Genomic DNA, 25,812 nt, shown 5'->3' with positions numbered 1-25,812 from the left:
TTGCAGGTTGAGGATCTAGGTTTAGGGTAATTCTTTAAATTTAACATAATCAACGTAAACATCCTACATTTCGGAAGAAAAGATGACGACAATGACGTATTTTGCGAGCATTTCGCACCGGGGTACGATCACTGCTCCAATTTGGATTAAGTCAGCACTTATCAGCTGACGAACAAGAGCGATACACTCGTTGACTTCGCTTCCAACAGAGCATAGTCGAAGGAACGCAATTAGTTCGACGAGGATTGCAAAGACATTTTGCAGAAGTAGAACGCAGCACGGGCTGTCATACTGAAGCATAGAACCCGACAGAGCTAGGAACGCTACCAGCTTAAATTGAAGCCGCAAACCCTCATCCCCTGGGAGAAAAGAAAAACGCCGCCTGGAAGAAACGAAGTACTCTGAAATGGAACTGCTGTGGCGTTCTCAAGTAACACGGAAATTCTATCAGAAGCTCAACGCATCCCATAACGGTTTCATGCCGTGAGCCGAACTGTGCCGGAAGGACTGGAACGTCTTGACAAACTAGGTGATCGAAAGGTGGTAGTTGCACTTTGACGAACACCTAAATGAAGATCGCAGGTACGGAGGATCAAAACAGCGGAAGAAGCCTTCTGTTCATATGGTGAAATAATTAGCGATGCTTTACTCTGGGCTATTTAGCCGTGCATACCGTAAAATGTTGTTATCAGAAGAGCTCTATCGCTGAGAATCACACATCTACGGTGCACTTTCTTTTCCTATGCAGGTGTTAAAATCCCAAGCCGTAACGTTAAACACACGGAAATGGGGGGTTTCACCTTTGTTTTCTTCAACGGTTTTCGTTCGGTCTTGCTTTTTCAGTTCAGCTTATCGCGACAGCAAGCGACAGTTTATTTATCATGACTAGGATAATAACTCGATTCATTCGTTATTTTCTGCATACTTCAATCGTTCTTCATGATCAACTGAAGGTGACTTTGCAATGCTTTGTTATTTAATCATAACTATTTTGCTTCTGCGTTCAACAACTGAGTTGTGACAAGCCATGAAATCAAAATTACATACCTACAAGTTGCCGAATTAAAAACGCATTGCAAAACTCCAAAATTTCAGACAAGCGAAAGACGCTTATCATTGCATACTCGCGAAGCCATCTCACGCGGCCTCGAAAACGAAGTGTAACATTGTTGCGAAACGCCCCGTCCAACCAGCTCAGACTCAGACAAATTCGCAACATCCAACCCAGCTGCACAGCAGCATGCAATCTCTCTAATCAAGCACCACGAGAGACAATACCCACCCAGTCATCCAAACGCGCTGCGCCGCAACAAGGAACTACAACTATGTACAAGAAATGGCACGTACAAGAAGTGGTAAGAAATGACAACAACTGGTATGCACTTACCTCGATCCGGTTGATCTTGAGATTGCTCATCACTTTCTCCGCCTTCCGACTGCTGTTACTTCCAATTCCGCCGACGCCACCGCTGCCGCCGCCGTTAACTGTGCCCTGATGGTGATGGCGCGATGACGACGTCGTTGACGAAAGATGATGGTACGGTTGTTGCTGTTGTTGTTGAAGTTGCTGTTTGTGGTGATAGAGTTGATGGTGGCTGTTGGAACTGCTACCACTGGCGGCACTACCGTGATGATGGTGATGCTGGTGATAGTGGTGCAGATAGTGCGGATTTTTCACGACAGTTTTGGGTGTCTTTGCGAAGATTTCGTCCCGCACCAGCGTTTCGGCATGCAGCACTAACCTTTGGATCGTCGGACTCGTTGCATATTGCTGCTGGTGCTGTTGATGTTGGTGGTGATCGGTTGATTGATTTCGTGATTGATCATCGGCGATGTGATGAATAAATGGATGAAAAAACCGAAAACGGGAAAAAATAACGAGATATAAATCAGAAAACAACGAAACTCGGAGAAACGGAAACGGGTAATATCGAGTAATTAGCAGCGCTAGATAAGATTGAACTTAGTGGACCGCAGAAGGCGACTTTGGTTGCAGCAACAACGAATTCAACTGTAGAGTGCAACTCGCGTGGCAGCAACCCGCAAATGGAACGAAACAGATATAACAAGCCGGAGTCGGTTCACGGCGCAGAGTACCTAGATGACGTGAGTCCACGATATATCTAATAAATAACAATTATTGTCTCGAAAAAACTCAAACACGAAACCAGCGAATCGTAAGAAACAAAAAAAAAACGACAATCAACTCTCCGCGCGTACAGCTGCTGGTTTACTCTTTGCGAGGAGCAATTGCAGTCAACCGCGGGCGCGCGCGACGCAGAAGCTCAATGTTTTTCGACTACTCTTTGACTGACTGACTGACTGAATGAGTGTGTGTCAATTGCAAACCACGATCCGAGACTGAAGACGTGAGGAGCGGTTGCGAGTCGAGCTACCCCAATGCGGCAAAACCGCGAAAACTTAAGCTCCTCCGCCCGGCCCGGCACCATGCCAGCGAACCTCGTCCAGATAGATATTGCTCGGTTTGGAAGTGCAAGTGGATGTGTAGTATAGACTAAAAGCGAGAGATATCTGGCACTCGATAAAGAGACCGCGCGCGCTATCAAGATTACGATAGCAGCGGACAGGCTGCTGGCTAGTACCAGAGGACAGTGGGCTAAGAGCAAATAAACATTAAAAACGTTGTGATTCTTTGAGGTAATAGGACAGATTGGTCAAGTACTAGATTTGTAGTAATGAGCTGAATTTTAGTATGGTGAGAAGGTCAATTCTCCGTTTCTACAATAAAATAGTGCAAAAAGCGTGGGTATTATGATTCCTAGCCTAATTTGATGCTGTTTGAGCAAAACTTTGGGCAACAGTGTTGTTGTTTTATCCATTTCTTGCAACATAAACAACATAGTTATCCAAAGTTTTGCTCAAACAGCATCTAATTAGGCAATGAATCATAATAACCACGCTTTTTGCACCATTTCATTGCAGAAACGGAGAATTGACCTTTTCACTATACTAAAATTCAGCTCATTACTACAAATCTAGTACTACACCGAACGTGCCCCATTAAAGGCATTTTTCAAGTATCGTGACTAGCTTGTATAAACGTATGTTCATAGCTATCGCTAGAATCAGAAACGGATTGAAAAAAAAATCCGTTTCACTTCCTTCCAACTTCCACAGTAATCTTCATACAATTTATCACCTCACGTCTGGAATCCACGCACCAATGCGTGAACCATGTGCCAAAAATAACATTTCCAACAACACTCCAACATCCGCATTAACTTGTGCAGATTTAGTGAACTCCGCGCTGTTGGCAACAAGTGATTCCCTCCTCATACCCACATTGACCTACAACCTGACGTAGCAGGCGCTATTGATTGTCGCCTAAAAATAGAAGATTATCAATACTCCAGGGTTCCTGATTTCCACCTTTTCTTCCACATTCGAAGACAATCAGCACCGAACGGTTGTCGCTCTAGTTTGCGTGTTTGCTTGTCAGCGCCGATAGTAAACTCCGGCTAACGGTGGGAAGCCACCAGTGCTGCAATTTTTCGACAGGCCTTTATGATAGCGATATTTTGCTTTTTTCATTTTCTAAGTTTTGTTTTTCCTGTCAATGTTACTTTCCGATCAGCAACACGGGAGCGAAATGAAATAGGAACTCACACTCGCACGCAGCGTGCTGAAAGCGAGAGCTGACAGGGCTAAATTTCCATTCAATTTTCTGTATTTGAGTGTTTTCACCCGTGGTAGCGTATAGGGCACTCACTCTCACAAGCTACCGCTTGAGACGAATGGCCTGTCGGCATGAGTAGTGTGTGGATGATTGGGCATTAACCTTGTTGGGTTGTTCACGAATGGAGCTCTCGGACTCAGTCAGTACTCACACCGCCGCAGTCATTCATTTTCGGCTGAAAAACAAGCACTGACTCTGATATTTTGCAGGACTGGAAGCCATACTTGGAAATTACTCATTCGTCCACATTCGCAAGCGATCGAGTGGTGATGCGATTCGTGAGTGATACGAGTGATATTGTGAATACGATTTTGTGATGTTTTCAAAAAATGTTTATTATTTTCTTTGCCAATCTAGTAATTCAACAACAGTACACTAAAAATTTATGCATTACATGCAGAAATTCTCTTCTAGTTATGATAAAAGTCGCTTCGATCGCTCACTAGCATTCTTCAACATTCGCCATTCATTCATTCGCAAACTGCGACGAACGGCAACGAATATCCATGTCAAGCAACTTGCGCATCACTTCTCACTGGTGCTGAGGATACGTGTTTGATCACGACAATCCGTTTGCTGCATCTTTCTCGATTCGCTTCAGCAAAGAGGAGTGAATATGAATGGAGTGAGGCGAATATACCGAACCTTGCAATACTCACACACTGAAGATGTATGTTCGTCTCAAACAGCTATCTCATTGGTTCCTTGTGTGAGTGTAGCTGGTCTGGCGATACTGAAGTAGCGTCTACGGACGGTCAAACATTATTGCAAAATGATGTGGTAATAAAGTAATAAAGCTTCTCCTATCTTCAAATCAGTTGCTTACATACACAACAGGTAACCAACGAGATGTACGTTTGTAAGTTTCACATTTCTTCAGCTTATAAATGTTGATAAACTTGCATTATTTTCGCAATAATGACGCCGGCTACGTCAGAATACAGTCCAATAAAAGGAACAAGGAACATGAACATGGGTTCATGAGAAAAATTCGCAGCAAAATGGTGAGTCGAAAACCTGGAGCGTTCAACAGAGCGCTGGTTCACACAAGTTCCTACCTCATGCCTCCACGGGTCAATCGAAGGCAAAGACCACCAGTTAAGAATTGTGTGCTTAGCTGGCAGTAGAACCTGGGCGCTGTTGTGCTTCTGACTTCAACCAGATTGTTGAAGTATTGGACCCGAGAGTCTGTTTCCCTAAGAGAAGCGGCACAATCAGATTCTGTTGTGGTATCCAGCAGCTGCATATGAAATGCTTCTTCATCGGAAGCTAAGGTGGCCCTACACCGGTAGATAGGGGTTCTTAAGCCAAAAGCCTAATGTTCCAGACATCCAAAAACGCTAAGAAATTGAAAATGAAAGAAAATGAACTGATTAAACGGCAACGACTTTGCCAGCGCAAAACCTCAGATTCTTATCGGGAACGATAACGCACACTTTACGACCATGTTGAAGGTGCGAGAAGGGAAGCCCGAAGAATCTTTTGCAGCCAAATCACGGCTTAGGTGGACAGTATTTGGAATGCTGAGCGATCACAATGACCACGCACACAGATTTCACATCTGCGAATGCCAGAATGACCAGGAGTTGCAAGATCTAGTGGAGGAGTTTTTTACCGTGAAAAGTCTAGGGATCGATTCCATACCACGCCCCGATTCATCAGAGGTATAGCAAGCGAAGCAGATTCTGTAGAACACCCGGGTCGGTCAACGATTCGAGACGGGCTTCTATGGAAGAACGATTGTTTTGAGTTCCCAAAGACAGTTATCCAGTGGCAATTCGGCGTTTTCAGTGCCTTGAGCACATTCGGAAGGATCCAGCGATAGCAGCGAGTGTAAAAAAGCAGTGGTCCGAAGGGCTATATACACAAAGCTACGCAGGAAGAACATGACGAAGCAGTTCCGAAGCGTACGTTGTATCTTCCAATGGAACTAAGTATCAATCCCTAGAAATTGATAGAAATCCGTATCTACTGCTGTTGGGAATCGACTGTAATCTTGACTCTATAGATTAACGGCTACGCAGTCTTAGGGTTCAAAAAACGAGTTTTATTATTCACCCGACGTTTCGACACGGGGATAGTGTCTTCCTCAGGGGGAAAATAAATATTAACGTTTTTGGTCAAATGTTTTGTCTAACTTTAACTGTCTCGTTTTGTGTCGTTTTTGGTACATGCTTACACTTCGAAATCACTTAAACAGTTCAACGGTTTTTTGGCAAAAAACCGTTGAACTGTTTAAGTGATTTCGAAGTGTAAGCATGTACCAAAAACGACACAAAACGAGACAGTTAAAGTTAGACAAAACATTTGACCAAAAACGTTAATATTTATTTTCCGCCTGAGGAAGACACTATCCCCGTGTCGAAACGTCGGGTGAATAATAAAACTCGTTTTTTGAACCCTAAGACTGCGTAGCCGTTAATCTATAGAATCCGTATCTACTGTGACGCGGCGGCTACGGTTGAAGGCGTCTCTATGAATACGATACTACTATAGAGTCCAAACCTTCTGAACACCTTGCTGAACGTCTTGTTTCGATTTCTGGAAAACGAATCGGATACTGCGCAATCTTGTAGGAAATGTTCCATCAAATACGAATTCGGCCGGAGGATCTTCATGTTTAACGCTGGCTTTGAAGGAAAGGCATCTGGACGCGTCTACCTGACGGATGTCGCTACATTCGGAGCGACCTGCTCACCGTGTTCGGCACAGTATGCCAAAAATCAAAACGCCAATAAATATTCAACAGAGTTTCCAGAAACGACCGAGGCAATCATGAAGAACATTACGAAGACGACTAACTCGCCAATGAAGCAATAAAGTTAGCATTGGAAGCCAAGCATGTGTATTCTCTCACAACTGGTTGTTGAACGCCAAAGAGTCCACGATCGGTGGATGATAGAAGTCTCAAGTTGATATGACGACAAAGTGGGGAAGAGGGCCTTGTTTATTTAACAACAGTTAGTGGTTCAGAAGATCGAACCTTCCATGTACATCCGAAAGCGAGTTGCCAGCAGGAATTAAACTAGCGGACGCGACAGTGAGTCTGGTGGTGGATTGGAAGCGTTACTCGAATTGGACTCGTTTAGAGCGCGCGACAGCCTATGCACTTTGATTTTGTCGGGATGTGCAGCGAAGAGTGAAGAAGGATCAGCTGGAAACGGGACTGCTGACGCAGCAAGAACCTTAACGCCAGGAAACCCTAACGCCTAATGCTATGTAATGCTAAGCTCTATAGGTGTGAGACAAACCGTTGTAGTCGAGGATGGTATACAGAAGAAGCTAGGAGCTGTGTCGCTCCATGGTAGACCACTTTTTGAGAAGATTAGAGAGTATCTGCCAACCCTATTGCTCGACGAACGAAATGGTTTGGAGAAGTAAGGTCGATTGCAGAATTGGTTGTCAACATGGAAGAGAAGGTGTAACTACTAGCGCATAATACCACAGGTGACCCTTCTCAGCGGCTGACGAGACTCTGTATTTGACCTCATCTCTAAGGTCAGCGCGCTTATCCTTGCTCTTTCGCGGATTCAGGGAAACATTTGAACTGCTTTTTTTCACACTCCTGTATATTTCGTATTCGTGCACTTCCTGTCTATCTTTTCTAGCTATCTACCTTCATTCTATTTCCTCCCACTTCCATAATCTAGTGTGACCTTTTCCTCGGAGCCTCTTTCTCCTGCTGCGGTCGTCCATTGTTCACCTCCCCAGCACCTTCTGGGTCCCCGGTTCAAATGCGACCTTGGCCACCTAAATGAACCGGGAGATCCTCGTCTTCCGGAGAATGAGCCTCCTTTGAGTTTTCGGCCGGGTGTACCGGATGGCCGGAACTTCACCTGCCCAAGTCTTCGCCGGAATCTTGTTAATGGCGGAAGGTTACCCAATTTGGGGTTAGGGCTCGCCTTGCTGTTGAGGGTTCGCCTTGGACCTTGGATTTGAGGCAACCAAGGTTTAACGGTACAACCTCGGAGTTTTGTGCAAGAGGTGGGGGGAATTTCACCAGGTATTATATAGTCGATATAGTCAGGTTTTCTTATGGACCTTATTGCTATAGATTACATGGGCAAATGGCCGATCCTAGACTCTATTGAGGATCTCCAAGATCCTAATGGCCTCCTTTCGCTACGGCCGTCAACGTCCATGTTTCAAGCAAGGCAGAGTCATCTGGTGGCTAATGTTAAAGGATCATGGTAGCTGCTATTTACATATGGCTGCGTCCTCTCCGGGTGACCAGCAAACACAAAGATTGGAAACTTACAACACAAACACTTTTCTGAATTTTAATTAAACAAACTAACAAAAACTACACTAGACCGCAACAAAATCTCACAAACCGGCTGAGGGGGTACTACGAATCGTTACAAAGGTTCGAAATGGGTGGATACGAGGGAGAGTTGTGAAAATCAACGAAGAAACGGATGGTAGATTGCGCTCTCTACCGTACAGACCGGTTGCTAAGATAGCGCGACTGAATACAGAAGGAAGGTCAGAAGCTGTTTGGGGGTCTCCAGTTAGCCTAGTAATTACGGCCTTGTGGTTCCAGTCGGGAAAATTTTCTCGACTCTCTGGGCATAGTGTAGACTGAGTCGGAGAGAGGCAAGCCAAGTTCCAGTGAGAACGTAGAGCCATACAGAAGAAGTCAGAAGCTTTTCAACCTACCTCAACAACAACCATGTTGCGGAAATTCTGCAAGGTGACAGTGTGAAGATTAATCGAGCGCCATCAAGAACGCTTTCATCGCCTCCGAAAAGAATAATTCGCGTGAGCTATGCACTCAGAGAAAGCAGTGGATCACACGTGCAACCCGGGGAATGATAGAGAGAGCGAAAGAGCGAGCAAAAACAGGTGGAGTCAAACCTGTAGCCCGTCAGCGCTATTCGGCTCTCCAGAAGGGAGAGAAACGCTCATGTAGACGGGACAAAACAGCGTGGGCGGACTCCCTACCCGACGAAGGCAAGAAAGCCAGAAATACCTGTGACATTACTCTCCTCTACGAAGTCTTACGTCTTAGTGGGACTTCTACGACTGCTTCGGTGCCCGTGAAAGACACGTCTTGACAGCTATTGACCGACACGGCTTAGGTACCAGTTTTAACGTTGATTAGGACATTTTGGAAATCTTTTTTAAGTGCCGACCACACCACCAACATCTCAGCAGGATCCGCCAAGAGTTCGACGCATTACTCGTGCCAACACCGGAGCGCCATCTTTGCGATCCTGTGTGGACCATATTGTCACACTCCGTATCATCTTAGAGCAAGAGTCTCTGTAAAGCTGTAAACATGTGGGGAGCCCTCCGACGCAAGGGTGTCTTTGGAAAAATCATCGGCCTTATTGAAGCACAGTACGAGGCATTATCGTTCAGAGTACTGCACAGCGATGTATCTTGTCCGATTCCATCCGCGTGGTTGCTGGAGTGAGGCAAGGATAGTATACGCCGCTACTGTTCGTCGACGTTATTGACGAGATCCTGGTAAGTGCTATTGATCGTGAACCAAATCGTGAGTTGTTGTTTCAGCCCATTACCATGGAGTATCTAAAAGACTTCAAACTGGATAATTATGTTGATCTTATAGCTTAGCTTTGCTTCTGATATGCAAAGTAAGCTCGATGACCTTGCCGGTTGCTTTTTGGCGGCAGGTCGTAAGACGTCAACCTGGTCAAATCCTTGCATGTTAACACGGTCTACTCTTCCAGTTTTACGGTAGCTGGGCAAGCAGTAGAGAATGTTGAAAGCTTCGAAAATCTTGGGTGGCAAATTGGCGGCCGATCAAGAAGGCGAAGTCTGCTTTTGTGAGTTTGAGAAATATATGGCAAACAATCAGATTAGTCAACGCATCAAAATTCGAATTTTAACTCAATCGTTAGATTCGTACTACTGTACGCCAGTGAAACCTGGTGTGTATCAGTGGAGAACATTAAACGGTTGCAAGTGTTCACCAATAGATGCCTGTGGTACATAATTCGTGTGAGGCCAGCAATCACAATTAGATCTCCAACGTGTAGCTGCATCAGCAGCTGATGTGAGAGGCAAATCTGGTAAAGGTTGTGTTCTTGACAAGCCCACATTCTCGAGGCTTGATACGCGAGGTTGACAAAGTAGTAGAGCCTGGCTTGAAAAAAAATGCTTATATAAATACGTAATACGTTTTACAGATTTACGGATACAGGTATGTTCCGTTTTTATCAACACGGTCCGCGATTTTCAGTTGACAAAAACGGAATAGTGATAAAAACGGAATAATTTTCTTTGACAAAATATTTTGCAACATTTTTATATAAATTGGAAGATTTACTGTAGAACACATTCCAAAAGTAAAAATATGCAGTTTATTATGAAAGTTAATTGTTTTTAATATATTTTAACACATCTGGGTAGCACAGTTCAAATTACAGTTTTGTGACTGTGACGTCGACAAGAGGTTTTTACCACATTTGTGACCACAGTTTTGGAAATTTATTTTTGTTGAACGCAAGAATGGCACATATTACAGTTCCAGTATCCGGATTGACGTTTTAAAATATGACATACTCCCAGGAATGATTAATCTCCAAGAACGTAATTTCGATATCCTAACAAAAAAGGATATGTTCAGTTCCTTCCGGAACGCATTTCTCCACGATTTTCATCTTAACAGATTCCTATAAAAGTTTCAACTAGGATACTACTTGATACTTGATGGACTACAACTCGTAGCGGTAAGTCTACGCCGAATGAAGCATTCGCCTTCACTGGTCTCGGTCCTGCGCCAATCGCTTCCAGTCACCCTCAACGTTCAGTTCAGAGCCCATAGGTCCTCCTCAACTGCAAAAAGCCACCGTGTGTGCGGCCTACCACGAAGCCGACGACCCCTACCTGATTCTCTGCTGAATATGGTTTTAGCTTGTCGTTCCTCCGGCATACGAGCTACGTGCCCAGCCCACCGCAGCCTGCCGTGTTTTATTCGCTTCACTAGGATACTTTTAGGATTCACTAGGATACTTTTAGAAAATCTTCAGGAATTTTCCTCAGCTATCACTTGTATTTTCTCCAGAATATTGGATTCTCCAAGAAGTTCCTCCAGAATTCTTTTAGGTTTCCTTATACCATGTCGCTTGTTTATCTTTTGGAATTCGATGGGGGTCGTCCATAAACGACGTAGCATATTTTAGACGATTTTTGGTACCCCCTCCCCCCTCGTAGCCTATTTTCCCATACCTAAAACATAATTCGTAGCATAATCAGAGACTCCCCTCCCGCTCTTCTAAAATGCTACGTCATTTATGGACGGAACCTAAAGAATTTTTAGAGAAAAGAGGTTCTGCCCCTTATGATTTCTTCAGGAGTTTCTTCTCGGATCAACCTAGATGTCTCTTTTTAAATTTTTCCTGGAGTTTCTTTGGGGATCCCTTCAAATATTCCTCCAGGAATTTATTAACCATACTTATGCATTATGTTGAGAACAGCTCGCTGACGTTGTGTACGGTTTGGGGATGGAATGACCCTAATGCACAAGGTGGGCTAAGAAAATCATTGTGGGATTTAGTCCTAGTTCATAAATTCATCCAAGAGTTGCTTTGGAGATTCGCCAAGATTTTACTTTTGAAATATAGGAGTTCCTCCGTTTCTTCAAAATTTTCTACGGGAAATTTTGAAATCCCTCCAGGATTTTTTTCTGATATTTCTCCAGGGGTTCTTTCTGGGATTCCTTCAAAAGTTTTTCTAGAATTTCATCAGAAGTTCTTTCTTGGAATCTTTAAAGATTTTCTTAAAATATATTTTGACTTTGTTTTGGTATTTATGCGCAGTAGAAACATCTACTATTCTATCTTTCATCTATGTTATTTCCTCATGATTACTATAGATGAACCAGCCTTGGGCTGAAAATCTAGTTAATTAAAAATAATATTACAATAATTATTATCCCCAATTACTTACTACATTTCCAGGGAATCTGCCAGAAGTTTAGTCTAGTAATCTTCCAGGAATTCTTTCCTAAAATTCTCCAGAAGTTTCTTCAGAGATTATGTTCTGAATAGAAATCTCCGGGGAGTTATTCTTGAGGATCCTCCAGAAATTTCTTGTGGGAATCCTTGAGAAATTCCTTCTAGGAATCCTGTATAAGTTCTTTCAAGAAATCACTTGAAGTTGCAGGCCAAGTTCGAGTTGATACGCAGAGCCGTAAAGAAGAAAAATAATAATAATAAGACGAAGAAAGGAGAAGAAGGATCTTCAGAAGGAAGTTCTTGGAGGAATACCCAGATGGACATCCTGGAGCAATCCCTGGAAGGAACATCAATAATTATTGTGCCCTAACACAATAAGCTAATGAAATAAAACAATGTACGATTATCCATGGTGGTTTATTCCTATTGCCGGATAATCGAATCCGTCTTTTGATGGTTTATATGAACATCCCATCTATTATTGATCTATCATGATTAGCAACTTTTGTTACACTTGGAAAATGATTGAGCCATTTTACAAAACGACAAAATTGATGATGATATTGATATTCACGTGTTACCTCCTGCCACCTCCTGTCAGAATTTCATAAATGAAATTGGCTCGGTTTAATTTTTCTATTTTTTTTTATTTATTATTATTTAACTATTGGTTAAATTTTTCCCATTTTCAAAAATGAAGTAAAATTATGCTTGAGAGAAAGCATGAATAAAAATTATTTATAGCTGAATTTGAAATGTGTTGAAAGCTACTGTGGTATATACGTCTTCTATGTCATCATTGGTAGTTGTTTCAAATTCATTAATGGATGCATTGCCTCAAGATTAATGCTAAGCTATAAATAACTCGTGTTCGAGGGAATAAATTTGACAAAAATTTTAGTGTTGACAAAAACGGAATGAAATGTTGACGAAATCGGATAGTGACAAAAACGGATAGTGATAAAAACGGATAGTGACAAAAACGGAACATACCTGTATCCAACAAAGATTAAGCTCTATCAGAGTCACCAACCAAACTAGCAGAAAAAGTCAGTAACAATAGCTGACTCCCTCATTCACACTGTTTCAATTAACGTCACATTTCGCCTCAACTCCGCCCACAGTGCACTTCATTAACTCACATTAGTAACCGCTCCACTCGGTTTTCTTTTTTCTCATTTATTTTTGCACACACAAGAGGTGACACTACACGCTTCTGGGGCTGGAGCTGGAACGCACTCTGTAACACTTTCCGTCCGGCGGCTCTCGATCGCCATCCATGCACATACGTCAATGCCGGACATGCGAATATGTACCACGACGATGCAAAAACGGGGAAACACTACTCTCGAAAGAGAGCTTTTTGTTTTGCCCTAAGCCAAGTTGCCGGCGGCCAACCGACGTTGTCGTCGACGTCGGTAGATAAGATAACGCAACTAAACAGACGCTCGAGACACAAACACACTATAGGGGTGGCAATCCACATCAAACACCGAATGACAGTGTGCAACACGCAATCTAACAAAACCGATAACTTATATGCAACAGCCGAGCAGCAAGAGTGATTGAAGTTGTCTGCGAGCTCAACCGGACATCGATTTGCGGACAAATTGCACGTAGGTCCTCTCCTCTGGCTTGGCTTTGGCTCCGGAGGGTGCAGTATGATTGATTTATTTTCGGACGTTGGCACTGCCGCCTGCCCATGATCTCACCACTGACTGGCACTGGCACTGGCTGTGTGTATGAAGTTTCTCCTTTTGGATAATTAGCTGTGCCAATTCTTGCTTGGATCCCCTTCAGCAACAGCGTCACGATGACTGTTGTGAGGTTGAGGCAATCCCGGATAGAAGTGAATCACAAAACATCAAGAACAACAAATATAATCTAACTTGAAAATGTTCATGAACAACGTTAGATAACACATCAACCCAACAGTGTGTGATGATTTGGTGTATTTTTTTTCTTTTCATAGAATGCGCGCCATTCTAAAGCCAGGCAACGAACCTTGACGAGGCAATACATATAATTTGGTGAGCTCGTTCCATAGATTAAATTTCAAAACGGTAATTCAAAATTAAAGGTTTATGATGTTTAACGTGTGTTTCTCTCGTCGGAAGAAGTTTCTAATCATCTGACCTCAACTTACTAAAATTAAGTAGTTTAAGCTCTTTGTATTTTCTGAAAGGCATTGCACTAGCATTTCTTCCCATGCTAAGCGATTGTAAGGACGTGACAATGAGTATACTAAAATACATTTTTCTTATATTAAGATTGATTAGAAAACAACAAATCACATTTCAATTTTCAACAAAACTTAATTTTCTTTGTAACTATTTCCTGCCCGGGATCATCATCCTCTCAAGGCGGTGAGGGACGATCATAAAATTATACGCAGCTTCTGCTGTTGGGTCTTCGCCCCCTGCTTTTCGAGCAAATCATTTCGCAGAAGAAAAAAAAAACAAAACTGAGAATCATCGCCTCGCCATGATTAGGCAGCATTTAGGTCTGTCCGAAAAGGCGAACGTTTGCGTTTTCGGTGAGTCTAAATATTTTGGCACCGCGCGCAAGTTCAGGAGCCCCAGACGACGACGGAAGTTTTGATTGGATTGTGGGGATTGGAAAATGAAACCAATTTGTGGCCGTGCCTAAAGCCCCATCATTATCGTCTTTGTCGTGCTAGTCGTCGTCGTAGTCACCGTCGTAGACGTCTTCGATTGATGATTGGGCAACATAGTTTAGTCTCTGGACGAAATTGGCAAATGACACACACAGACTCGCGCATCATGTTGTTGGGAGGAGCGATAAAATCTCCAGGTGACCCTACACTGAACGAAAACCCCCGCCGTACGAAGAATGATTCTTCACTCAATGCGATACAAATCCGCAGAATCTGAATTTTGAATGATTTCATAGCAGAATGATTGTACTGCCTTCAACTAAATATAAATCATCCTGTTTCAAAACTAAAATTGACACAAGAAATAAATGAATTTTTGTTTGGGGTTTGTTGTGAATGATTGTCATCACAAAACCATCGGAAAGCATTTACTGCCATGCCTCATACCGAAAATCATTCCATAACCAAACGAAAATCCCCGCAGCCAAACGAATGAATCGTCATTCAGTCGTGTGATCAACCTCTGAACCCTAAAACTGAATGACAATCTCAATCGAATGATTTTCAAATCAATAATGATGGATTTTTGTTTATCTTTGGTATGATGTTAGTTTTAATACAAGCCGCATATATTTCATGTTATCCCCAATCCGAATATCATTCTATTTTTGGTCAACCTTTCATTTAGCTGGTGTACCCGCAAAAAATGGTGGCGCTCGAAATATTTTTTTACTTTGCAGCGAAACAAAGTCTCGCGATAGGGAAAATATTAAGTGCGCTTGAATCCACAAGAGGCCTGATAGATCCATCAGGCATTACTCTAACACTTTCCGGTAAGTTCCCCTGCATTACTGTTCTGAAATAATATTGATAATCGTTTCTTTCTTTTCAGAGAACCCCTGTGGAGAGCCATAGAGCTTGCTGACGTTTATTCACCTCTCTCTTTCAAGCATGCAGGCGGGATAGGATTTGTTTTCATCGGGAAACCTTTCCCGATGAAAACAAATCCTATCCCGCCTGCATGCTTGAAAGAGAGAGGTGAATAAACGTCAGCAAGCTCTATTTTAAGTAGCACCAGTTTGTTAAAGAAGGAGGATTATTCCGATGATTGTGGTGTGGAAATGGCAGCGGTAATTATGTATGTGAAACATTGAAGTGAGACGTGATTAAAATTCCAGATTTTATGTTAAAGGGTAGTAAAATACTAGGTCAAATAAAAAGTTTATTCCTGAAAAATGTTTGTTGTGCTCAATTTTTCATTAATTCTGACAAAATCTAATATCACAACCGTTCCAACTAATTTGAATGAAAATCACTTCATTGAATGTATCTTTCAAATTAGTTGGAATGGTTGTGATATTAGCTTTTGTCAGAATATTTAAAAATAATTGAATTCAGAAGTAAATATAATTCCCATATAAACAATATTTGATTTCGTAACTATTTTCATTCATATTGCATCCGTTTTATTGAACGAGTTTTGAATGATTATCATCCTTACCTTGATTTGTTTTGATTCTGAGTTGAATGGTTGTAATGCCGGCTTTGAATGATTTTCATATCGTGTGTTTTGATTCTGTCAAATCGGCGATTGAATGATCGCCTTCTTCAAATCATCTTATATTAGGCATGGGGCTCAGATGAGGCAATTTTCATTCGATTTTTGGCGGGGATTTTTGTTCAGTGTAATGAGCAGTTAGGCGACCAATTGGATTGTTCAGGTGTTTTGCGCGCCTAATAACAGGATAGAGAAAAATGGATAGAGCGAATTGGAATGGGCTTTTAGTGGGTCGTCGCGTCGGTGTGTTATTAGGGAAAGAGAAAGTGATCAAACTAGTTCGTGATAAAAATGAAGGCAAGGGTTAAACTAAGTTGTTAAAATTGGAGAATTTGGAATATAAGCAAAGGCTTCTAAAATTGATTAGAATTTGAATGATGAAGTATGTGCCATATTTAGAGTATAGTTTAAATAGTGAGTTGAATACAGAAATTTAAAGTTGATTATTCCAGCAATCAATATAATGTTACATAATATAAGGCATGCCAACAGAAAGTTTGGATTTGAAAGCTTAAAATATTTAGCATCAAGATCCCAACCAGATGTCTAATATTGTTTGAACACCAGTGAACACCGAAGCTTGAGATATCAAGTTTTAATAGAAGAACTTGCGTATTTTCGGCAGTTTTGATGAAGAGATCATGGTTTTTTTTAACCTTTTGAACCCAGAGTTGGTCTCTAATCCTTCCCAGCCAAGCTGAATTATATGGCAAAGTGTCAGGTAATTTGGCCGACAAAAACCCCCCATGACGAAGAGAACAAACCTACCGATAATACCGTGAATCACCCTATAAGAAATCGAATGGTTTCTAAAGAAAATAATCATCCCAAGTAACTTTTTTTAGTCAATTAGACTCGAAGAGGTTCTTAGAGCTATCATAAAACTAAAATAAATGTATTTGGTTGTATGACAATTTTAAAACCTCTACAAGACCAATTGGCCATCAAAATGTTACTTGGGATTACTAACTGAAATTCCTACTGTGCAACTTCTATGCCAAAGAGATGAACTAGCCTCGGGTTGCAAATCAATTTAATAATGATACTTAACCTAACCTTATTTACTGATCTAATTTCAACCTAAGTATGCTTCTTTCGGATATGAAATTTTACTGCATGCGTGTTGTGCAGAACTGTCTAAACAAATTTTTAATGCGTAGCACTGAAGATTTTACTAGACGCTTGTGGTTAATTATAGAAGGAATCTGGATAACTGTACAAGAGGTTTCAAATAGATATTACCGGAAGGCAGATGATTCCGATAAAATGCTGCAAAATCCAGATGGACGTGGATGAATATGGGAAGTAAAGTTCATCCAGAAATTCTTCCACAAAGATATCTTCAGAAATTCCGTCAGGAATTCTTTCTGGGATACCTCTTGGAATGCCTTCTAGGATTTTTCACAAGATTCCTTTTCTATTTTTTCACAGTATTTCTCTTAGTCCTCCTTATATTCCTTCTGGAGATTCTTATAGAATCCTGCCTCCATTATTCCGAGATTCCTCCTAGAGAATTTCTAATTTCTCCTAAAGTTTTTCATCCAGCAGGATTCTTCCAAAGGTATTGCTCCGGGAGGACCTCATGAGATTTCTCTCGGAGTTCCTCCTGCGTTTTCTCTAAGTGATTTTCATAAAATTTTTCCCAGGATTTATGCCGGGATTTTTACAGGAACTTCTCCCAGGGTATCTCTCAGATGATGTCGCGGAAGTTCACTTAGAGTTTCTTCCAGGATTCCTCCGGAATGATTTTCCGCAACCCCCTCCGGTGTTCTTCCCAGAATCTCCCCGGTAGATTTTCTTCGGAGATTTCGCGGGTTTTCTCCTAGTGTTTCTACAAGAGCTAATCGTACAGTTTCTGCCAGAATTCCTTTTTAGATTCCTCCCTGGATTACTTCCAGAGGTTTTTCCTGCATTACTACCATAGTCGGTCACGGAATTTCTCCCGAAGTTCTTCCAGTAACTTTTTTCAAGAATTCTCAGTGAGGTTTCGTCGAGAGTTTTTTCCGGAATATTTCACAAAGGTTCAGAGATTTCCTGAGATTTCTCTCGGAGTTTCTACCCTAACATCTCTAAGCAAATTTCTTCCGGTGTTGCGTGTTTTTTTTAGAATTTATCCTGGAATTTCTACAATTTTCTTCCGGTGATTCTTTTGAGAGCTTATATTTCTCATTGAGTTCTTCTGGCGATTTAATTTAGAGGTTTTTTTTAAGGTTTTCCTGGTAATAATCCTCTGGATTTATTGCTGCGATCCTCCTGAAATTCCCAACTAACATTTTCAGCGCTATAAGCTTCAGTCATTTGCTTTCTGTTGTGTAACCATCGAATAAAAGTAGTCAATGCTGAATAAAAAGGAAGCTAGTCAAATATAAATCAAAAGCTAATACACGACTGCAAAACAATCACCATACAGCTACCACACTCGGTTTTCAGAAATCCATCGCTTGTCACTGGGGTTGCCTTTACTCCACTCTATTCCAATTCCGGGAGATGTCCCGGAAGATGTGAAAACTTGAGCAAATCGAATAGGAGTACCCACTAATAAAACAGCTGCTACTATACAGTCAATTCGTTATACTGACAAATCCAAAAACCAGCAGCGCTTTGAAGGCCGTTATGCGATTTTATTACAGCTAGAAGCTGTAAAAAAGAAACTGTTAGCATACTAACACGGCTTATCAAATGTAAATATTATTGTCAAAACAAACTTTAAGCGGGATATATAGCTACTACACAAATTCTTTACAGCTATCCATCTCTGTGCTGTGAAATTATTTGGGTTGCTTTTATTGCACTTTAATTCAATGCCGGAAGATTTGCCGGAAGATGTGCAAAACGAGTAAGAGTCTTAGCCAATACAACAGCTGCTTTTATACAGTACGTTTTGTAATGTTGCCAAATACACACAACAGCAGCGCTTTGTAGCTATTTAAAGAACACTCTTTCAGCTAGAAGCTGTGACGAAGAACCTACTGGCGCAACCACACAGCTTGTTCAATGTAAACATTATTGCGTTTGACGTTTCACAAGCTTATGAATCCTTGTCTGGAGTAAAACAAAACGGGCTATTTTCTGTGCTATTTATATATAGCAGTGTGGCAGCGAGGACATCATCGGGACCAGTGGATACGGAGATCGGGAGTTCGATTCCAAGTAGCGGCAAGTACTTTAATTATTCAATTTTAAAAGCGAGGATTCCAGTTCCACATGTATTGCGTCACGGTATCCATAACCTAATTAAATTTAATCGATTAATTTGGGGATGCCGTATAACTATTATTTAACAACTGTGAAAAGGCTGAAAAGGCGCCTTTTCAAGATGTTATTCAGTTAGTGGTTATATAGGAGTCGAAAAAAGAGCTATGACCAGGTGGCATAGAAGCTGCTCGCACAGCATGTACAAGTGGATTAAGTTCGCCAGATTCATTGGTATAGGGCTTGCATAGAAGCTTCCGTCCATATATACAACACAGTAACTCAGCATCAAGCCGTATTGAGGACGCTTTGTTGACGTTTACATTCACAATACATGTTAGTTGGGTTTCTCTTAGAGAATTTCTCGCTATTAAAGTCAGAGTTCTTCCGGAAATCCTCACTGAAATTTGTTCTGAGTTTTATCTAGGAGTACCCTTGCCAGGAGTTCTTGCCAGGATTGATCCCGTGTTTTATTTTTCTGGGATAACCTATGGGACTCTCTCTCTTCTCTTCTTGGCATAACGTCCTCACTGGGACAAAGCCTGCTTCTCAGCTTAGTGTTCTTAGCACTTCCACAGTTATTAACTGAGAGCTTCCTCTGCCAATGACCATTTTGCATGCGTATATCGTGTGGCAGGCACGAAGATACTCTATGCCCAAGGAAGTCAAGGAAATTTCCTTTACGAAAAGATCCTGGACCAACCGGGAATCGAACCCGTCACCCTCAGCATGGTCATGCTGAACCTATGGGACTACTTGTAAGAAATTCCCGCAATAATTTTAAGAGGAATCCTGCTGGAGTCGCGCGAGTAACTCCGGGAAGAACTGTTGGGGAAATCTCGAGAGGAGCTTCGGAAGAAATTCCAAGAAAAACTCAGGACAATTCGGAAACATTTCAGGGAGGAACCTCGGGAGTGATATTTGGGGACCTCTCAATATCTTCGAGAAAAAAATCTTCAAACTTCAGGAGAAATCCTGGACAATTCTGTGGAAAAATCCCTGAAATCTCAGAAGAAATCTGCAGGAATCTGGCAAGAATCCTGGAAGAAACTATTGGAAAGCATCCTGCAAAGCCACTATGATAAATCTCTGAAGGAATTCCGTAAGGAATCCCGCTAGAAACTTCGCAATCAATTCCGGGAAAACCTCTAGAAGATATGCCGAGATGTAGTTCTGCAGAAATTTTGTGAAAAACTTCTGCAACAATCCTGGAAGGAATCTCTGGGAAGATTCTGTGAAATCGTTGAAGGAACGTCGAAAATATCCTGAAAGAAACTCTGGGAGCAAATACTCGAAAACTTCTGGACAGAATATGTGGAGAAACTCCTATAGAAATCTAGAGCGAAACTTCAGCAAGTCTCCAGGAAAAAAAATCTCTGAATAAATTCAAGAGAGACGCGCCCACTCTGGCCGGCACCTAAGAGACTCCAGTCTGTTCAAACTCGGAACTTCGTCATTTGAAGAGCGCAAAAAGAGCTGCTCTGAAGGAGCACAGCAAATATCGTACAAATTCGACAAGAGTTACCGATTCGAAGATCAACGAGCAGTATTCCAGGCTGAATAACCTCTGTACCTAGCGCATTTGGTGGAAACTCAAAATCGATTTCGATCCGACCCCTGAAGCTTCTGGCGCTACGTCAATGATCAACGAAAACACTCAAGACTACCCTCCACCATGGACAACGGTGTATTGGAAGCCAACACTAGAAATTGCTGAGTTGTTTCGGTCTCAGCTTAGTAGAGTTTTCTCTAACGAGGTAGTTGGTAACTCCGATATTGCTGCTCTAAATATTCAAAATGTTCCCTCTACTGCTTCAGTGCTCTCAACGTTGCTTAGTTTGAAATCTTCGACGGAATGTGGCCCGGATAATATTCCATCCATGGTATTGAAGCGTTGTGCGAGCACGCTCGCAGCACCACTACAGTTGCAACAGGAATTCGGGCTTCCAGAACTGGAATTACTGCGTACACCTGTTTCTTGAAGCCTAGAGCATCGCGGATGTGCTGAAAAAAGTGGCACCGCCAGCGGAAGACAGACCGGATTTCCAAGGTATTGCTGATGAGTTGCCTTTCGGACGAGTGCCTCAGCATCGTCCGGGAAAAGGCAACTACTAAGGACATGCGGACCAGCTTAGAGGCAACTTATGCAAAAAAGTCCATAGCGAGCCAAACGTCTATTGGAGTTTGACGGTGTTGTGATGACATTGTAGACGGCCGAAGCAACTTTGGCAGAAGGTAAACTGTTGTCGCAGTCTTCTTGACCATGCCAGACTCACTTGCCCCTACCATGTCACATTGGCGTAGCTAGGGGGGGTTCCAGGGGTGCCTGGCACCCCCTAGAACAAATTTGGCACCCCCTAGAATTTTTCCTTGGCAGTTACCTAAAATTTAAAATTTTGCACAACAAATTCCAATATTTATTGATGGCACATTCGAATAAAACTTAAGTAATTCAGGGTATAATTACTTATATACCTGTGGTACGTTTCGGTGTTTTGGATGTTGCCTACAGTGATTCATACAGTGATTTCTCTAGGTTTCCTTTTTGGATTCCTCCCGTCATTTCTTTAATAAACTTCCCTCAGGATTCTCCAGGCAGTTCTGATGGGGTTGAACATACTATAAATTTCTGTAGAGAATGATCCAGCAATTTCTTGTAGGATTTCTTTCGAAATTCTTACTATGGTGCTTTTTGGAATTCTTCTAGGGAATCTTCTAAAAATTTATCTTGGGATTTCTTCAGGAATTCCTGGTGGGATTATTTACGACAACTTTCCTGGATCCTTTCAGAAGTTCCTTTGGTGATTCTTCCTGGAATTCCTGCAGAGATTTTATTCAGAGATTCTTCCAGAAATTTCTCCTGAAATTCCTCCAGGAGCTTATATTGGCCTTCCACCGAGAACTGTGGCTAGGATTCCAGCAATTTCTATTAGAACTCCTCCAAAAATTCTCACTATGGTACCTTCAGGAATTCTACTAGGGAAGTTTTTTTCAAAAATTCTTCCAGAAAATCAGCCTGGGATTTTTGTAAAAATCTCTTCGGTAATTCTTCCAGAGATTTCTTCAAGGATTCAACCAAGACTTCCTCCAGAGGTTCTTCCGGTAATCCCATAGGGGATTTCTCCAAGAACTTCCATTGGCCTTCCTCCGTGCATTCCAGCTGGAATTATTCAAGCAATTCCCATAAGGACTCCTTCAGAAATACAGGGGATAGAAAATAGAACTCTAAAAAAAATCAAATAGCTGTAACTTTTCGAAAAGTGCAACAAATGTTCTCAAATTTCCACTGTAAGTTGATCAATTAGTTGTTATCAGTGGACAAAATTTGGAAAAGTCGGACTACATATTCTGCACGAAGTTGTAAAGATTCTAGTTAAAGATATAATTATCCGATAGCCTACTTTGAGATGTTATATCTCCGGATTCAATGAACCGAATGCAATGAAATTTTGACCATTTATGACTTATACAATGAGCTTTGAAAAACTTTTGACTTAACTTAAAATTCTTAACACGGAAGAAAATTATAACGATAAGATTACTTTTCTAATAAAACACCATTTTTTTTTTAATATCAACATCGTTTCGAAATTCAAGATGCTAATTATAGATCAATTAATTTCCCTCTAATTGTCCTAAAAATATAAACGTATTTTGAAAGAAAGTAACAGCTTAGTCGGCTCGGAAATTCATTGAAAAAGTATGGGATGCATATTAAAAATAGACCAACTTACTAAAAAATCATAAAATAAATGAAATCGCTATAACTTTTTCTTTTGTTAGTAATTTCAAGTTGAGTCAAACGTTTTTCAGAGCTCATTATATAGGTCATAAATGGTCAAAATTTCATTGCATTCGGTTCATTGAATCCGGAAATATAACTACTTAAATTTGGCTATCGGATAAATCTACCTTTTTCTAAAATGCTTACAACTTCCTGCAAAATAGTGCGATATTTTCCAAATTTTGTGCACTGATACATAACTAGTAGATCAACTTACAGTGGAAATTTGAGAATATTTGATTACCTTTTCGAAAAGTTATAGCTAATTGTACATTTTTTGAAAAGTGAAAATTTTGCCAGTCCCGATTATTTTGTCTATCCCCTGTACTTCCAGGGATTTCACCTGGCATACTTACTTGCGGCAATACTTTCGGGAAATCTTCCTGAGATTCCTCCAGAAATTCCTCCTGCGATTCCATCAGGGCTTCCTCCAGTATATTTCTACCGATTCTTTCAAAGAGAACTGTAGGTATTGCGCCTGGCATTTGCTAGAGGAACTTCTCTTAGGATACCCCCGGCATTCCTGATTCTAGGATTTCTCTAGAAATTACTTCTATGATACCTCCCGGAATTCTAGGAATTCCTCCAGATTCGTGTTTCCCAAACTCCGTTTTCGTGGCAGGCTCGCTAAAAGGAGTAGAAAAAGCGAGCCTGCAACACGTGGGAGTGCCACAAAAACTGATTTTGGGTAGCGTTGCTCCAGATATTCCAGCTGGGATTCCTTTAGCAATTCCTGCGGTTCTTCCAGCTAATAATATATTCTAACTGTGGTAGTTCAGAAATTATGCTACGGAATCTTCTAGAGCATTCTCTTGATTTTTTTGCTGGGATGTTTCCAGGTAATCTTCCTGGAATTCTTGCAGAAATTTCTTTGGTTGTCCTACCAGAGATTTCTCCAAGAACTCATTCAGGAATTCTTCCAGAGATTTTATTCAAAGATTTCTCCAGAAATTACTCGTGGAATTCTTCCAGAAACTGCCTTGTGCCTTCCTCCAAGAATACCTCAAACAACTCCTCCTACGGTTCTTCCAGCAATTCCTTCGGAAATTCTTATTATGATACGTCCAGAAATTCTTCTAGTGATTCCTTTACGAATTTATCCTAGCATTATAGCTGGGATTCTTCCAGGAAATCTTCCTGACATTTCTTCAGAAATTCCTTCTGCGATTCCTTCAGGGCCTTCTCTATAGATTCTTCCAGAATACCTCTACCGGTTCTTACAGGTACTTCTCTAGGCATTTCAAGGATTTTTTCTTTGGATTTTCCCAGGCATTCCTAATGGGGGTTCTCTATAAATTTCTGTATAGTTTCCTCCAGCCATTCCTCATAGGAATGCTGCTGCGATTTCTACAATGACACACCTCAGAGTGCATTTAAGAATACCTCTTGAGATTTTTTTTCTATGACTTTTACAGAACCTTTCCGATGATAACTCCAGGAATTTTTATCGAAGACATTTTTCCAAGGATTCTCTCATAAATTTCTCATGGGTTCTCCAGCAATTCCTCCTTGGACTCCTCCAGAATAAATTATTGTAATACCTCCCGGAATTCTTCTAGAATTCTTCAGGGTTTCCTTCAAACACTTCCTGGGATTGTTCAAGGCAATCTTTCTATGAGCCTCGCAGAAGTACCTTCGGCGTTTCCTCCTGGGATTTCTCCAAATATTTTATATTGAACTCCTCCAGGAAATCCTCTTGTCTTTCATCCAGGAACTCCTCCTGGGATTCCATAAGCGATTCCTGCTGCTTCTAATGTTTCAGGAATGCTTCCTAGGTCTCCTCCAGAAATTTTCACTGTGATACCTGCAGGAATCTCTTTAGGGATTTCTCCTGATATTCTTGCTAGGATTCTTCTAGGTAGTTTTCCTAGGATACTTCCAGAAATGCATTTGATTCTTCCAGGGATTTTTCTAAAGTCTTATCCAGGAATTCCTCTAGAGTTTTTATTCGTGGATTACTATAGAAATTAATCACGGTATTACTTCTGGAAATCCTTTTGGGCTTCTTCAAGGAATTCCAGTAGAAATCTTTAAAGGAATTCCTAAACGAATTTCGGAAATAGTTGGTATTACTAGAGAAATTTGTAGTGAAATCCTATAGGAATGTACGGGAAAAAACTTGTATGTAATTACTTAGAAGGCACAGAATTGACAAATTGAGTGATGAATTTGCGAAAAAAAAATCGCGTTCTGGTGGGATTCGAACCTACGACTTCGTTATTCGCCAGACCGTAGTACATAAGGCCATTTATTTGAGGATTCCTTCGGCATGGTTGTTTTTTATGAAAATTTCTGCGGTAGTTCCATTAGAATTTCATTTGCAATTTCTTTGGATTTTTTTCTATAATTTCAATGGCTATTCTTCTGAAATTATTTCAGCAATTTCTTTTTTAGTTATTTTGCAAATTTATTAGGCAACTTTATCGTAATTATTTTTTAAATTCTTTATGATTTAATTGTATTTATATTTATTGCTTCCAAAAATTATTGAATTTGAAAATCAGAAATCTCAACTGGTCTTGGTCAAAGAAAATCCTATGAAATTCACGAAAAACTTACTGACAAATTCCCAAAGAAATTGCCGGAAAAAAATCCAAGGAGTTAAGTTCAAACTGGAAATACAAATTCCATGTATTTCATTTTTCGCGCGACGCAGTTCATCATTATACTAAGAAATTGAGGGTGGATCGGTATTTCTTATTCAAAAAAAAAAAGGCAACCTGGAAGCCACTGAAACTGGCACCCCCTAGGCACCCCTTAGGAAAAAATCCTAGATACGCCAATGCCATGTCACATCCCTGGTGAACGTCGCAGAGGAGATTTGAATCTGGACCACATCAAGCAACGTCTGTTGGCTGAAGAGAGAAACGTTCCGGTCGAGAGGGGCATTCCGTTGAACACATGAAGACATGTTGTCGTTGATTTTGAGAAGCATCAGAAGTTCCATGTGAATTCCTTATTCGGTACATATCTTGCGCTCTTACTAAATTCTTCGACATTTATCCTATTTACCGAACGCGTCTATAGCCACTACAATGA

General features: G+C 41.2%; 1 protein-coding gene across 1 annotated transcript in view; it reads right to left on the bottom strand.

Moving 5' to 3' along the window:
- The window catches only part of LOC109429628 (klarsicht protein), an 833,281-nt gene that overhangs the window by 45,888 nt on the left and 761,581 nt on the right, over window positions 1-25,812 (bottom strand). Inside the window, exon 8 of the mRNA XM_029864114.2 lies at window positions 1,388-1,780. Coding sequence (XP_029719974.2) covers window positions 1,388-1,780 — 393 coding nt within the window. The remainder of the gene's footprint in view (window positions 1-1,387; window positions 1,781-25,812) is intronic.

The sequence above is a fragment of the Aedes albopictus genome, chromosome 2, assembly GCF_035046485.1.
Source record: "Aedes albopictus strain Foshan chromosome 2, AalbF5, whole genome shotgun sequence".
NCBI lineage: Eukaryota > Metazoa > Arthropoda > Insecta > Diptera > Culicidae > Aedes > Aedes albopictus.
The sequence above is the reverse complement of the archived record's forward strand: the minus strand, read 5'-3'. Positions and strand labels throughout refer to the sequence as shown.